Source organism: Canis lupus, chromosome 14 (genome assembly GCF_003254725.2).
Source record: "Canis lupus dingo isolate Sandy chromosome 14, ASM325472v2, whole genome shotgun sequence".
Classification (NCBI taxonomy): domain Eukaryota; kingdom Metazoa; phylum Chordata; class Mammalia; order Carnivora; family Canidae; genus Canis; species Canis lupus.
This window is the reverse complement of record NC_064256.1, coordinates 17,294,987-17,310,304: the sequence shown is the minus strand read 5'-3', so window position 1 is coordinate 17,310,304 and position 15,318 is coordinate 17,294,987. Positions and strand designations below refer to the sequence as shown.

General features: G+C 38.4%; 1 protein-coding gene and 1 long non-coding RNA gene across 3 annotated transcripts; one reads left to right on the top strand and one right to left on the bottom strand.

Annotated features, from left to right (window-relative positions):
- Window positions 1–1,347: 1,347 nt before the first annotated feature.
- On the bottom strand, window positions 1,348–3,035 carry LOC112674954 (uncharacterized). The gene is made up of 2 exons (XR_003145677.3): window positions 2,191–3,035; window positions 1,348–1,867 (listed from the first exon to the last, which is right to left on the bottom strand). It is a non-coding gene; the product is annotated as an uncharacterized LOC112674954 (long non-coding RNA).
- Window positions 3,036–3,085: 50 nt separating this feature from the next.
- Window positions 3,086–10,607, top strand: MTERF1 (mitochondrial transcription termination factor 1). Of its 2 annotated transcripts, XM_025471421.3 has the most exons (3): window positions 3,107–3,179; window positions 3,685–3,746; window positions 8,176–10,607. In XM_025471421.3, the coding sequence occupies exons 2-3, from the start codon at window positions 3,715–3,717 to the stop codon at window positions 9,341–9,343; spliced, it is 1,200 nt and encodes a 399-aa protein (XP_025327206.1). In that variant the 5' UTR covers window positions 3,107–3,179; window positions 3,685–3,714; the 3' UTR covers window positions 9,344–10,607. The 2 variants fall into 2 exon arrangements, with proteins under 2 accessions (XP_035554448.1, XP_025327206.1); XM_035698555.2 differs by lacking the exon at window positions 3,685–3,746 and having other exon boundaries at window positions 3,086–3,179.
- Window positions 10,608–15,318: the final 4,711 nt, after the last annotated feature.

Sequence of the window (15,318 nt, the reverse complement as noted above, 5' to 3'; positions counted from 1 at the left end):
AGTGTCTGCCTTCGGCTCAGGATGTGCCTGGAGTCCAGGGATCCAGTCCTGAATTGGGCTCCCTGCAGGGAGCCTGCTTCTCCTTCTGCCTGTCTCTGCCTCTCTCCCTCTCTGTGTCTCTCATGAATAAATAAATAAAATCTTTTAAAAATTGAATTACTTTAGACTTTATAAAAAACTCTGAAAGATGACAACTTTAGAACAGCTTCTAGTGAGACAGGGCAGGGCCTGGATTTGGTCTCCTCAACCCTGAAGGTGAAATCTAGCTTTCATTGACAGCTGAAACTATGCATTTTGAGTAGTGTATCTTGCAAGAATGTGGAAGCAGGGTGAGTATTATCTCAAGGAGAAACAGAACTACGAAGACAGGCAAAGACTGAACCAAACTAGTCTGCACCCTGGGGGACCCCCCTGTGCTGACTTTTCACCAATATTTCCCCTCATTATAATACTAAAAACCTCGGGTAAGGTATTAAATATGCTAATTAGACATGCAACACATGAAGAAGCATAAACTTGGCAGGTGCCAAGAAATCCCCACCTCAGTATGTCTCAACATCACTCCTTTGCCTCCTCAGTCCCTTCAAAAACTTTCCCTGGGCCAGCCCAGGTGGCTCAGTGGTTTAGCGCCACCTTCGGCCCAGGGTGTGATCCTGGAGACTAGGGATCGAGTCCCACATCAGGCTCCCTGCGTGGAGCCTGCTTCTCCCTCTGCCTGTGTCTCTGCCTCTCTCTCTGTGTCTCGAATGAATGAATGAATAAATAAATAAATAAATACATCTTAAAAAACAAACAAACAAAACCTTTCCCTGGCCTGTTAGGGAACACAGCCTGAAAGACTCTTTCCTTTGTGTTATTTCCCTTGTGCTGCAGAATAAGTCCCAATAAAAGCCTTGCCTGGCGCTCACTTTTGGCTTCTAGTCAATTCCTACTGTTTAGTATGCCCAAGGACCAAGTGGGTGACACTAGGAAAACTGCCCTCCACCATGTTGCAACTACTTACCCTTTTTTTTTTCCTCTGTTTCTTCATCACTTACTCCCTGCCTCTGGTCTTCTACCAGAGACCCCAGTGTTTCCAACCACATTTGTTCTTCTTAATTACATCAATTTAGTAGGGCATGGATCATCTACGGTCTTGGGGAGGTGAGAAGGGGGAAGCATGCAGAGCAGCAGACACTCAGGCTGAGAGTGAGATCTATCACTGGAAATAAGGTCAAGGAGGACAGGGGCTTTGTTTTGTTTTCCGCTATATGCTCTCGATCCTGAAAACAAGGCCTGGAATGTACAGGTGTTTAATAAGTGTTCGCTGATTCAACGAATAAAATACAGGCACTAATGACAATGAGGTAGTAGTTACTGCTTTTACTGGAGGTAATGACAACATTTCACAAATCATTAAATATTAAACCTCTTTGCAATAAATAAATAAATAAATAAATAAACCTCTTTGCAGAGATGTGAGAAGGAAAAAAAAAATTGCTAATACACCATACTAACCCAACCATCATACCTTAGTTGCTATTCTTGTCAGTGTTTTACAATATGAATTTAAAATATATTTGTAATAAAAATTTTTTTTTGGATAGGAAATATGGCACTTATTTTCAAAAGAACTGATCTCCTTTACCTACACACATCACTAAAAACAAACTTAAGTGATGTCGCCTAAGTAAGTCTGAGCCGACCTTGAATAATCCTTGTCAGTGCATGTGGTATGAAGAATTACTGGTGAAGAAGGTATGACACAAGTTTTATCTTGCCGGCTTCTACTGTAAGGGCTTCAACGTCTCACCTGCAAAATGAGAGGTTTCATAAGGAGGGATTCATAATCTCAAAGGTCTTCTTAGAGTCTAAAGTTCAATGAATCCTAAAAAAAAAAAAAAAAAAAAAAAATTATTGTTTTACATTGACTGTAAAGTAGCTTATACTTATGTATTTATGCAAGTAAGTTTATACTTCACAGTACATATGAATCCAGATTTAGGAGCTCCTTCTACGCAGAAGGAGATTTTAGAAACTCCCGTAAAGAGACCATTTCTAACATTTCAGGACCGCTTTTTTACCTGGAGGGACGGCAGTTAAGCAATTTCACTTGCCAGAAAGACTGTAATTTATAGTTCCAAAGGTAAATCTTCACCCTTATAAACCAATAAAACAGAAAATTAATTCAAAACAGAGTGGACGACATACCAGCTAAGAGTAATCTAAGGGCCAGGGTGAAGATGAAAACAGTAACCGGTACAGAAATAAGATAAAGACTCATCATCGGCTCCTCCATGGAGTAGGGCAGAGCAGGAAAAGCCTTCCTTGCCGCGGAATTCAGGATCAACCCGTCTCCTCCCCTTTCTGTGTTTCTAAAGGCCCAATCGCTTCCTCCGGAAGATAACTTGGCAGCTTGACGATGATTTCCTTAATTTAGGTAGAACCTTTCTTTTGGAGGTAACGGGATTGCTTTGAGCGGAAGCTGAATCTTCAGGGCTACCCTCCCCAGTCAAGCCAGAGGAACAGGACCAGGAAGGTGTAAGGGCGGCAAAAACACTTCTGCCTCACACTTTCCGAAGAAGCATGAGTAAATCGTGCTGCTGGCAGTTACACCGAGGTGTAGGAGAACCGCTTCTTAGTGTGCAAGCTGCAGCTGAAGTCGGACTAGCAGCCACCCGCCGGGGTTTCGAGGCTATGGCTCAGTTAGGGAAGAGACCCTGGGGCTCCTCAGGAGCCCCAGCTGGCACGCGCCTTCCGGCACCCGACGCCGAGGTGTTTGCTGGCCTATGTTAACCACACTGATAAGCGTGGTCACCCTATCAAGCTGTAAAATCCCCGTGTATAATAGCGACGTTCCTACCGCACGTCGCCAGCAGGCAGGGCATCGCTACGGCCACCCTCGGCCCCAGGCCCGCGCGGCTGAGAAACGCCGGAGACCCGCCCCGCTCCCAAACCAGCCCTAGGAGGCCGGGCCCCAGCGTTCACCACGTGGTCTCTTGCCGCCCCCTGCCGGGCTCTTCGCGGCCGGCTTACGGAGGGGCTGCGGTGCGGCCGCCGGGGGGCGCAAGAGGGAGACGTCACCTCCGCGCGACCGGAACTTAGTCTGGTCCATTTCCGCCTCCCGGTCCCGCCCCAGAGAGGAGAGGCGGAAGTAAAAAGGCTGTCTGTCGGCTAGTATTCATGCAGTCCGGTTTGAGGTCTGTGGCTCGCTATGCGTGTGCTTTTTCTTTTAGAAGGGGTCTGGGTGATTTTGATATATGGTAGAGTCTCCTTCCCGCGCAGCCCCTTGGCGAGTTGGTGTCGGGGAGGAAGAGGGGCAGAGAGAACCCGTGGAATGGAATCCGTGGCTTCAGTGAGCTAACGCGAACTTGTGACAGAGCTCGGCCTTGCCCCTCATTTTCTGATTTTAGGAATAATGCCTACCTCTTCGGTTGTGAGGTTGAAGTAACACAATATATGCGAAGCACTTAGCTCCGGCTTTCCAGATCACATGCGTGATTACGCTACCTTTCCCCATTAATACTCGGGCTTGTTCTTGCTGTTTTCCTCGGTATTTCTGAGATGCTTAGGACGTAAGAGGTGACGCTTTTCGCAAGGACGTTATGCGGTGTTAGCTGGGGTCGATTTCTTTATTCTGTATCACGAAGTGCTGACAATATTTTGTCCCTCCCCCCCCCCCGCTTTTATTCCCCCCATTTTTAGGGACAGCTGTTTTCCAGCTCTTCTGGAGAAATGCAACGCCCTCTCTTTTTAAGACAAGCTAGGTGAGAAATGGATCGCTGAAAAGATCTTCAAACTTCCCTTGTGTTATCAAAAAAGACCAGCTGGAATGTAGTACCCTCCTGGGCCAGTGATTAACCATCTCCACTAAATTCCCTTTATCAAGTGAATCGTCTTATTCCTAAGGCCTTACAAGTTTCTGAGTACAGAGGTTTCCAGTGTATTTGTTAATTTAGGACTTCAGCCCTTGAAATAATGGTTTTGGTTAATTAAAGATAGCAAATTGAGAAACAGATTGAAATAAATTATGGGATATTAATTACTCTTGAAATTTGCAGATTGAGACAGTTGATACTGTTTGCATTAGGCTGCTTATGTATTTATTACCTTGCTAGATGTTATAGGAATGTTTTGAATGTGGATCAGGTGCTAAAAGTAAATCAAGATCAGTATTTTCCAGGTTTAATTTTTTTTGTGTTGAAAACTGAAAAATTGATAAGGGTGACATATTTCCCTTTTGATATATGGTAGAGTCTCCTTTTGGCATCCCTAACCCAATTTATTTTTCTTATTTTTTAAAAGATTTTATTTGTTTATTCATGAGAGACACAGAGAGAGGCAGAGACATAGGCAGAGGGAGAAGCAGGCTCCCCGTGGGAGCCTGATGCAAGACTCGATCCCAGGACCCCAGGATCATGACCTTAGCCAAAGGCAGATGCTCAACCACTGAGCCACCCAGGTGCCCAGCCCTAAGCCAATTTAATTTGTTCTTAATTTATCTGGTTGCAAAACAACATATTTAGTAAATAATATCACAGTATTTCAGGAACAGTACATAGCCCCCATTCATCTCTGAGATAACCTACTACCTTTTTATCTTATTTGTCTATATTAATATCCCCCCTCTTTATATAAGTGATACCATTTTATCCATACAGCTACATGGTTTGCCACTTACAAAATCTTGGATATCTTTCCATTGTGTTAGATATGCCAGTTTTTTTTTTTTTTTTTGTAAATCAGGTTGTATAGTATTATATTACGTAGATGTTCCACAATGTATGAATCATTCTGTTGGTCACCATTTGGGTTTCTTCTTTTTTGTATATCATAGCAAATAATGTTAGGATAGTCATCCTTTTTAATAAGAAATATATATTGTCCTTTTATTTCCTTTGGATAATCTTAAAGAAATCAAAGTGCTGGATTAAAGGATATGGTAGGTGGTGCCAAATTCCCTTCCAACAGTGGTATTTGAAAATTCTCTGCATTTCCTTATATGTTCGCTAACAGTTGATATTAGTTGTCATTGTTTTTAGCCTTAGCTGAGATGACTTCTACCATTTTTTAGTCAATTGATTGCCTTTATAGTATTGTAATCAAATCCAAAGTTTCCTTGCCAGTTCTAAGTCCAGTTCATCGTTTTTTAAAAATATAAAAGAGAATAGTTTAGATTTAAAAAATATTTTTTTAAAAATACTTTATTTATTTGGGAGAGAGGCAGGAAGTGAGAGAGAGCACGAGGGGAGGAGGGGCAGAGAGAGAGAGGGAGAAGCAGACTCCCCACTGAGCAGGGAGCCTGATGCAGGGCTTGATCCCAGGACATTGGGATCACAACCTGAGCTGAAGGCAGATGCTTAACCGAGTGAGCCACTCAGGTGCCCCTAGTTTTAGTTCTTTACTAATAAGTTATAAAATAATTCACTTCAGCAGTATTTGTTAAGTTAAAGATTTGTGGGAAGGTAATATTCGAATGAGACCTTGTACTATGGATAGATATGGGAGGGTGGGCCTTTCTGAAAGAATAGCTTCTACAAAGGCAGGGAGACAAAAATGGGCAAGAATGTTTAGGATCTGAGGTTTGAGAGTTAATAGTGTCTGGTTGTGAGGTTGTCGAATAGAACAGATAGCTAGGAAGGTAGTTAGAATGGTATGGTGAGAGTTTTGAAGGTCAGTCTGAAGATTTTGCTTTATAGGGGAGAGCTACAGAGGTATTTAATCTGGGAATAAGGCATGTATGTAATCACTTCTTTGTTTTACAAGTATACTGTGGTGGCGGTTTTGCATGACTGATGTTAGAGAAGCCGGTTAGGTGGCTGTTAATAGTCTAGGTGAGGGAGAATAGCAAAGATTAGAGATGTTAACAAAGATACTGAACCTACATGATTCAATGACTAAAAGGTTGAGGAACAGGAAGAAAGTAATTACTTTTAGATTTTTATCGTGAGTGACCATTAGGATAAGGGTAGTGATTCCATCCATCAGAAGAAGGCTATTTTAGAGGCTGGGAAAGATGTTCAGTTTGGTTTTAGACCTGTTAATTCATGTGAAAGATATTTCTACAGAGAGTGAATTATACACAAGGCATAAAATTCACCTTCACAGATTCAGGGGAAACCTTAATCGATTTATGACTCCTTTGTTAAGAAATTTGTCATATATTTTCACTGTTACTCTGTCATTAGTACAATTTTTTTTGAACTTTCTGTGGCTTGTTCAGCCTGTTTGTTGTGGTGCTGATCATCTCAGAGTTTGTTGTCTAGAGTAGTTGTCTTCAGACTTTTGATTGTGTACACTCTCAGTAGAAAAAAAGGTTTTCTACATGTACCTCCAGTGTATGTATATTGTGTTCTGTACCACTATCCAGTAGAGGTCACCCTTGAGCATCTGGAAGAGAACAGATTGTTGAGCTGTGCAAGTAGAGCCTTCATTCTTAAGTTAGAATGCGGATCTTATTTTTGAGTTTCTAAATTCATGCATTTTTGGAGGAATATGTACTTAAAGAGCAGTATGTGGTATTATGGAGAAGTTAAGAATAGTGAACTCAGTATACGGCAATCTAAAATGTGCTGCCATTTGATGTTTATTTTGTGTGTCCTGCATTTTTGTTTGTCCTGCATTCTATAGTTTGGGAATCTTTTTCTAATTCTGAGGATCTGTAGATTACCTGAGATATGGGAGAGTTCCCTAACTCTAGGAATAATCTTAAACTCTTGTTAAATTGGTATAAGTTACTGGTGTCTGGCTGGCTCAGTCAGGGGAGCATGCAGCTCTTGATCTTGGGGTTGTGAGTTCGAGCCCCACATTGGGTGGGGCTTAAAAATAAAATCTTAAAAAAAGTAGTTTAATTAAATGGGCATACACAGAGAGGCTTTCTTTGGTACTGATCTTGAAAGCAACATCTCAAGCCCAGAGGTATTAGTAGTGAGTTAAAATCATCTATCTCTTTTTCTTATTTTATGTTTAATTAGGAGAGGTGAGGAGGGAAATGCTTCCTTTAAGTTATAAGAGCCCATTGTTAATAATTAGAAATTAAGAACTAAGTTTGTCACAGCCATGTAGTCTAAAAAGGAGAAAGTACATATGAGTTGTTTTATGACTCAGACCACAATTAGCCTAAGAGCATTAATCATCTGACAAATTGAATAACAAGAAAAATTTTCTGTTGCTTTCCTGATAAAGTAATTCCTATAAATGCAGATACCAATTTAGTAGGTACCTATGGTTATTATCATATATAAATTCATACATTTTGTGCCCCCTTTCTAAATGATTAGGAAAATGAGTTATTGAGGTTTTAGTCATTTGCCTGAAATGGTGTATTGTGAGACAGATGCAGAAAGCTCTGGGCTCATCTTTTATAATGTGGTTGGGCAGGGGAGGATGGTAAAAGTAACTTTTCATTGTTCATGTGCTCTCAGCACAGTTCCACATATGGTGGACTCTGTGGATTGAACAGCCCAACTAAATCATTTTGAAGATAAAAATTGGGTTGGAGCAGTTGGGTTGCAATGAAGGGAGCGATAGGTGAACTGAAGGAGATGGAGATTGAGGTTGGGAACCGGTGACCAGAGGTCTATATAAAGCTAAGAATTAAGACTAATGATAGCATGGGGTTAAAGAGAAGCATGCATCTAGAAAAAGGTGTTTAAGATGGAGATTAGTCTGAAGTGTTGATTTTCAAGGCTATGTTTAGAGCTTGAGGAACCAGGAAGAGGGAACAGGGGCAAAGTAGTTTGGTGTCTATAGGCAGAGGGAAAGCCAAAGATCTGGCAAGTTGGAAGACAAGGCACAGTTGAAAGCTTCAGTTAGTAGGAATAAGCCAAAGGTTTGAAAACCAGGAGGATAAAGCAGAAGTAGAGAGGGGCAACTGGTTTTGGGTAGCAAACATAGGCAAGTCCAAATACAAAGAACAGGCGAAAGGCCTGGAAGGAATAGTTGTGGGATGGTGATGCTGCTATACTGCTTTTCTTCACATTAAGAATGGAAACAGCCCCAGGCTCACAGATAATCAGAAGCAGGAAACTAGAGAGCGGGAGTGCAGTGGCTGAATTGTTAATACACTACAAGGAGAGCTGGAGCTATGTAAATTTTTTTTTTAGAAATGACCGTGATGCTTACAGGATCATAATATGGTCTTTTAGCTGTTTAACACATGCATTTATATAATATTATGTATGTTGTTTTACACAGCATTCCAAAAAGTTTGGGATACCTGATCATTATGGCACCAAGAAGCTTCTTTTGTATGAGAAGTAACTTTCTCTTTGGTTCAAGATGTTGGATGACCCAATTTTCAACAGAAGTCTTCCTTAAATCAATTTCATTTAGGCTTTTTAGTGTGAAATGTGGTAATGCAGACAGTGAGTCTTCGGAGAATGAAGAATTACTGAATAACTTACTTACAATGGGAGTAGATGTTGATAAGGCGAAAAAACGACAGCCTGGAGTTTTTAATAGGATGGGAACTAAAGAGCAGGACCTGAAGATGTTCCTTCTATCCAAAGGAGCTAGTAAAGAAGTGGTTGCTAGCATTATATCAAGATATCCACGAGCCATAACACGCACACCTGAAAGTCTTTCAGAACGGTGGGATCTGTGGAGAAGAATTATGACATCAGACCTTGAGATTATAAATATTTTGGAACGTTCTCCCGAAGCTTTTTTTCGGTCCAGTAACAACCGAAACTTAGAGAATAATATAAAATTCCTCTACTCAGTTGGATTGACTCATAAATGCCTTTGTCGGTTGTTGACCAATGCCCCACGTACATTCTCCAACAGTCTAGATTTGAATAAACAGATGATTAAATTTTTGCAAGAAGTCTGTTTGTCTTTGAATCACAATAAGCCTAGAGATTTTATTGGGAAGATAATTTTTAAAAACCCTTTCATCTTAATTCAGAGTACCAAACGGGTAAAAACTAATATTGAGTTTTTACAGTCAACTTTTAATTTGAACAATGAGAAACTGCTTGTTTTGCTCTGTGGTCCGGGAGCTAAAATTCTAGACCTTTCCAATGACTATGTCAACAGAAACTACACAAATATCAAAGAGAAGCTGTTTTCTCTTGGGTGTACTGAAGAAGAGGTACACAAGTTTATCTTAAGTTATCCAGATGTGATCTTCTTAGGAGAAAAAAAGTTCAATGACAAAATAGACTATCTCATAGAAGAAAAATTTAGCATATCACAAATAATTGAAAATCCTCGGATTTTGGATTCAAGCATAAGTACTTTAAAAAGTCGAATCAAGGAATTGGTGAATGCTGGCTATAACTTCAGTACATCAAACATCACTCTTTTATCTTGGAGTCAAAAAAGATACAAAGCTAAATTGAAAAAGTTAAACATTGAATGAAACGTTGTTCTGGGGAATTACAAAATGTCAGTCTTATAATGTAGTGATACTTCATGTTGAATTGCCTTTCAGAAAGAGCTTTGGTTTGGTAACCATATATATATACATAATGATCCTTTGGATATTTTACTGTAAAGGTTTATAAAACTCATGGCCAGCTACCTGTCTCTAGTTTGAATTAATACAACATCCAGTTATATGATACAGGCTGTGATTGTCCTATGAATGGTAGTTCCTGAGTGCCAGGGCGGAACAATATATAGAAGGAAAGTACAAAATAAGCTTTTTTGGTTTCTGTTCAGATTTAAAAAAAATCAACAGATTCAGTTGGATGGTTCCTTTGAGGGTTTTGAATGGCAAATGATTTCTCCTATCATGCCCACATATTTAATTGTGGTTTATCTTCAAAATAGAATGCCAGTAAAAATCTGACAAAAAAGGAGGGGTTTTCATCTCAAATTCTGCATTCTCCATTTAAACCATTAGTATGTTCCCCTTACCCTCCAACATAGGCTCAATTCACTGTGGGTATATCCTGATTTTTTATTTTTTATTTTTATTTTTTTTATCCTGATTTTTAAAAAGACAATGGCAACTATGATGGGTAGAAAAATGGCCACCTAAAGATGTCAGTGTCTTGATTCCCAGAATCTGAATATGTTCTGTTACACTGGAAAAGGACTTTGCAGATGCAATTAAGTTAAGGACCCTAAGACAGGGAGATTATCCCAGATTATCTTGTGGGTCCAGTGTCATCATATGGGTCCTTAAAATGGAAGAGGGATGCAATATAGGGACTTGACACTGTTTACTGGGTTTGAAGGAGGAAGGGATCATGAACCAAGGAATGCAAATGGACTTTAAGAAAATGGAAAAGGCAAGGAAACACTCTCTCCTGTGGCCCCCAGAAAGGAACACAGCCCTGCTGGTACCTTGGATTTAGCCCACTGAGACCTGTTGCCAAACTTCTGGCCTACAGAACCCGAAGATAATAAATGTATGTAGTTTTAAGCCACTGAATATGTGAATTTGTTAAGATAGCAAATAAATGAATATAACAACTAAATAATGATTAGTCGCATTATGGGTGGAGGAGTCACAATACATGATTTTTTTAGTGTATCTGTGTTTCTTCCTCTTGTAATTACCTGTTTTGTCCACATACCTTTCTGGAATGACTAGTAAGTTGTTGTTTGTAAAGACCTAAATGTATAAAAAACTAAATGTAATAAAATCTAAATAAAGGAATATTTTTACTTAATAATGTAGTTTAAAGAAATGGTTATAGTCTGTATATTTATATTTTATGGTCATTTTAATATAAATAAAGAACAATAAATTTTTAGATGTACTGACCTTAAAATGACAAATCAGGTGAGGTCTGTATCTTGAAGACATTCATAATCTAGCTGATAAAAACTGAAAGAGAAGTGACAAATTATATGACCTTATTTACTTTCAGTTATTTTTCAGAGGCATTTGTTTTCTAAGATGTGGATTTTGAATTGAGTAACAGTGGTGCTAAACCTTTGAAGCCTTATTTCCTAAGTGATGCCCCCCAAAAACTTTTTCCTGCCACTGATAGAAACAAAATGCCTGTTTTTTCAAGGCCATTTGATGTCAATTATATTTATATAATTATATATTATATAATTATTATATAATAATTATATGGAAATATAATTCCATTCTTTGATGGCAAGCATGGCTTGATTAAGAAAACATAGGCTTAGGGAGATACATCTTTAGAGTGATAAATCTGGGCATCATTCCTGACCAGCTTTGTATGTATAAATATTTTAATTTCACTGAACTTGTTTTCTTATCTGTAAGAGTAAAAGTTGACCTTGCAGAGGTGGCAAAAATCAGATGACATAGAGTCTCTTTTAAGTCTTTTTTGCAGGTAGTAACTGTTCAGTGACAGCTATAATAAAGTTACAATAATATTTTTAAAAAAGTGTCATTGATATATAGTTCAGATAACACACAACTCACCAATTTAAATTATACAATTCAATATATATATATATATATATATATATATATATATATATATATATTTTTTTTTTTTTACTCATAGAACTGTGTAATCATCCCAGTCTAATTTTAGTATATGGTTTTGCTCCCTGGGGCAAAGCAACCAATGATCTACCTTTTGTCTCTCTAAATTTGCTTATTCTGAACATTTCAGATAAATGGAGTCTTACAATGTGTGTGTGTGTGTGTGTGTGTGTGTGTGTGTGTGTTTTGTAACTGTCTTTTTTCACTTAGCATAATGTTTTCTAGTTTTCATCCATGTAGCACATATCAGTATTTCACCCTTTGGTATTTTTTGGGGTAAATATTATTGTTAACCAAGTATTAGTTCCCTACATCTTCTGAATTTTATGGCAGTAAACACTCCAAAGATAAACTTGGAATCTTACAAGTTTATAAAGAATTTGAGGGAGATGGATAGCAGAGGAGATAAAAGATTATTGGCATCAAAACTGGACAGCTATATGCAACAGAATGAAACTGGGCCACTTTCTTACACCATCCACAAAAATAACCTCAAAATGGACTAAAGACCTAAATGTGAGACCTGAAACCATTAACTCCTGGAAGAAAACATAGGCAGTAATCTGTAGGGTATCAGCCTCAGCAACATATTTATGGATATGTCTCCTCTGGCAAGGAAATTGGGCAAAAATAAACTGTTGGGACTACACCCAAATAAAAAGTTTTTGCAGAGTAAAGGAAACCATCAACAAAAAGGCAACCTAGTGAATGAGAAGAGAGATATGCAAGTGATACAACTGATAAGGGGCTAATATTTAAAATATATAGGGACGCCTGGGTGGCTCAGCGGTTGAGTGTCTGCCTTTGGCTCAGGGCGTGATCCCAGAGTCCTGGGATGGAGTCCCACATTGGGCGTCCTGCATGGAGCCTGCTTCTCCGTCTGCTGTGTCTCTGCCTCTTTCTGTGTGTGTCTCTCAGGAATAAATAAATAAATAAAATCTTTTTAAAAATATTTAAAATATATAAAGAACTTAATACAGCTCAATACCCAAAAAATAAAGCAATCTGATTAAAAGATGGGCAAACCACCCGAATAGACCTTTGGATGGCCAATATACATGAAAAGATACTCAGTATCACTAATCATTAGAGAAATGCAAAGTCTTGCATCTTCACTTTGTTCTGGTATTTTCAAGATAGTAGATGTCTACTTTTTTGATTTCACACTTTTTTCTCCCTCAATTCACAAAGGTTTTAAATAAAAGAAAAAAAACCCAAATTGTATTTAGAACTTATTTTTTAGCCTTTTGACTAATTTCTGAGTGGAATTTAGTAGAAGACATTTGATAGAGTCTCATTTTCTGTCTCAGTTTCAGTATTAATCAGACAGATATTTGGAATTTGTTTTACCTTAATAGCAATATTGTGTGAAGATTAATGAGCTTATGTTCATGAACTGCTTTTTGTAAATTGTGAAAATTCTTAATATGATTGTATGATAGTTCTTCCACATGCATTTTTAATATCCTAGTGCCACCTTCAAAGCTGTCAAGGTACCTTCAATTTATGCCCACAATCATTATCTTCTTTTTATTTTACAATGGAAATGATTTTATTCTCTGAGAATACAGAATCACTATAAAGCCATCAAACAGTACATTAAAACAAAGTCCAAGCTAGACTATTTATCATACAGTTGAGGAAATATCCTTTTATTCTTAGTTCAGAAAGAGGTTTATTTTTTTAAAATCAAGGATGAATAATAGTTTTTGAAAAAATTTTTAAAAAATCATCTCTTCTGTCCATTAATGAATGATATCAGTTGACTTCTTCATGTCACCCTTTGTTTTATGGAAATAAAACCTATGCCATATTCAACTTACTGATATTTGACTTAGGAATTTTCATTAGTATTCACAAGAGGAAGAGAGGTCTACAGTTTTCTTCCCCCTCTTCACCTTGTTATTATGGAAGTTTCTGTGGGTAGTTTCTTTTTGTTTTAGGGGGAGGGGGTTAACACTTTGTCATGTCTTTTGATCAGAATTGTGCCAGCCTCAAACTTAATTTGGAAGCTTATTACTATTTTTTGCCTATGCTTTGGAAATTTGAAAATGGTGGGCACTACCTATCCCCTTAAAGATTGGCAGAACTTGCTCATAAAATCAGCGAGGACTGGTATCTTGCTTATGATAGATCCTTGACAACAATGGAAAGTTGCTGTGAAGGCTTATCTAAAGCTTTTTGACCATTATCTTTTTAGTAGATATCAGTATAAAGTTGTCTCTGGTCCTGGTTAATGAATTTTGCTTTGAATTCTACATTAAAAGTAACATTGCCTGCTTTATGTCTATACAAAGACTTTGTATTTACATGTTCTTAACCAAAACCTGGAAACAACCTAATATTCATCACCAGGTGGATGGAAAAATAAAGTGTGATGTATTCATGCAGTGGAATACTACTCAGCAACACACAAAAAAATGAACTATTAATACATGTAACAACCTGGGTGGAATCTCAAAATAATTTTGGTGAATGAAAGAAACCAGAGGGGTGCCTGGGTGGCAGAGTTGGTCCAACTCTTGATCTCAGCTCCAGTCTTGATTTCAGGGTTGTGAATTTGAGCCCCACATCTGCCTTCACGGTCCCTACTTAAGAAAAAAAGAGAAAGAAGTCAAACACACACACACAAAAACAAATGAACAATATGTACGATTACAATTATGTTAAATTGTAGAAAATGCTCACTAATCTGTAGTGACAGAAAGTAGATGATTTGTTGTTTGGGATGGCAATAGGGTGGAGTGGGGAAGACCATGAAGGAGGGATTACCAAGGGGCAAAGATTTTTGGGGGTGATGTATATATTCATTATTTTCATAATGGTGAGCATTTTCTGAGTGTATACATATATGTATCAAATTGTATATTTTGATACAAAATGTATCAAAACCCTTTGTTTTGTAAAATTGTATATTTTGTGTGCCTTGTAGTTTATTTCTCAGTAGAGTTAAATGATTTATCCATTCAACATTGACTTGAAGTGCAATTGTTATTTGATACTAAATGTGTATGTGTTTAGATACTCTTTAACTCTATCAAACAATTGTATTTCACTTTATATTTCTATACTGATATTAAGACTCATGGGTACCTGGCTGGCTCAATCAGTAGAGCTTGTGACTCTTGATCGTGGGGTTGTGATTTTGAGCCCCACACTGGGCATAAAGATTACTTAAAAAAAAAACCCAAAACAAACAAAAAAAGGAATTAAACAGTATCTCTTTTTAGCAAAGGTATTGAGAGACCTAGAAAACCACATGGAAAAAAAATACTAATGGATTCTTATACACCAGGATAAACTCCAAATGGAGCAGTCATGAGGCCTGTACCACTCAACTCCTGCCATGGCCTTACACCTAATGAACCTATACTCAAATTGGGCTATGGCATGTGTTAAGCTCTGGCACTAATACCAGGATCTTTTTTTTCTTTTTCTTTTTTTAAAGATTTTATTTATTTATTTGAGAGAGAGAGAGCGTGAACAGGGTGGAGGGGTGGAGAGAGAGAAGCAGACTCCCTGTTGAGCAGGGAGCCTGAGCAGGGCTTGATCCCAGGACCCTGAGATCATGACCCAAGCTGAAGGCAGTCGCCCAACCAACTGAGCCACCCTGTCACCCCAACATCTTTTTTTTTTTTTAAAGATGTATTTATTTATGATAGAGAGAGAGAGAGAGAGGAAGAGGAAGAAGCAGGCTCCATGCCAGGAGCCTGACGTGGGACTCGATCCTGGGACCCCAGGATCGTGCCCTGGGCCAAAGGCAGGCGCCAAACCACTGAGCCACCCAGGGATCCCTTTTTTAAAAAAAACTTATAGTTGACACACAACACTACATTAGTTTCAGGTGTACAACACAGTGATTCAATAAGTTTATAGTTATGCTATACTCACCACATGTGTAGCTACCATCGGTC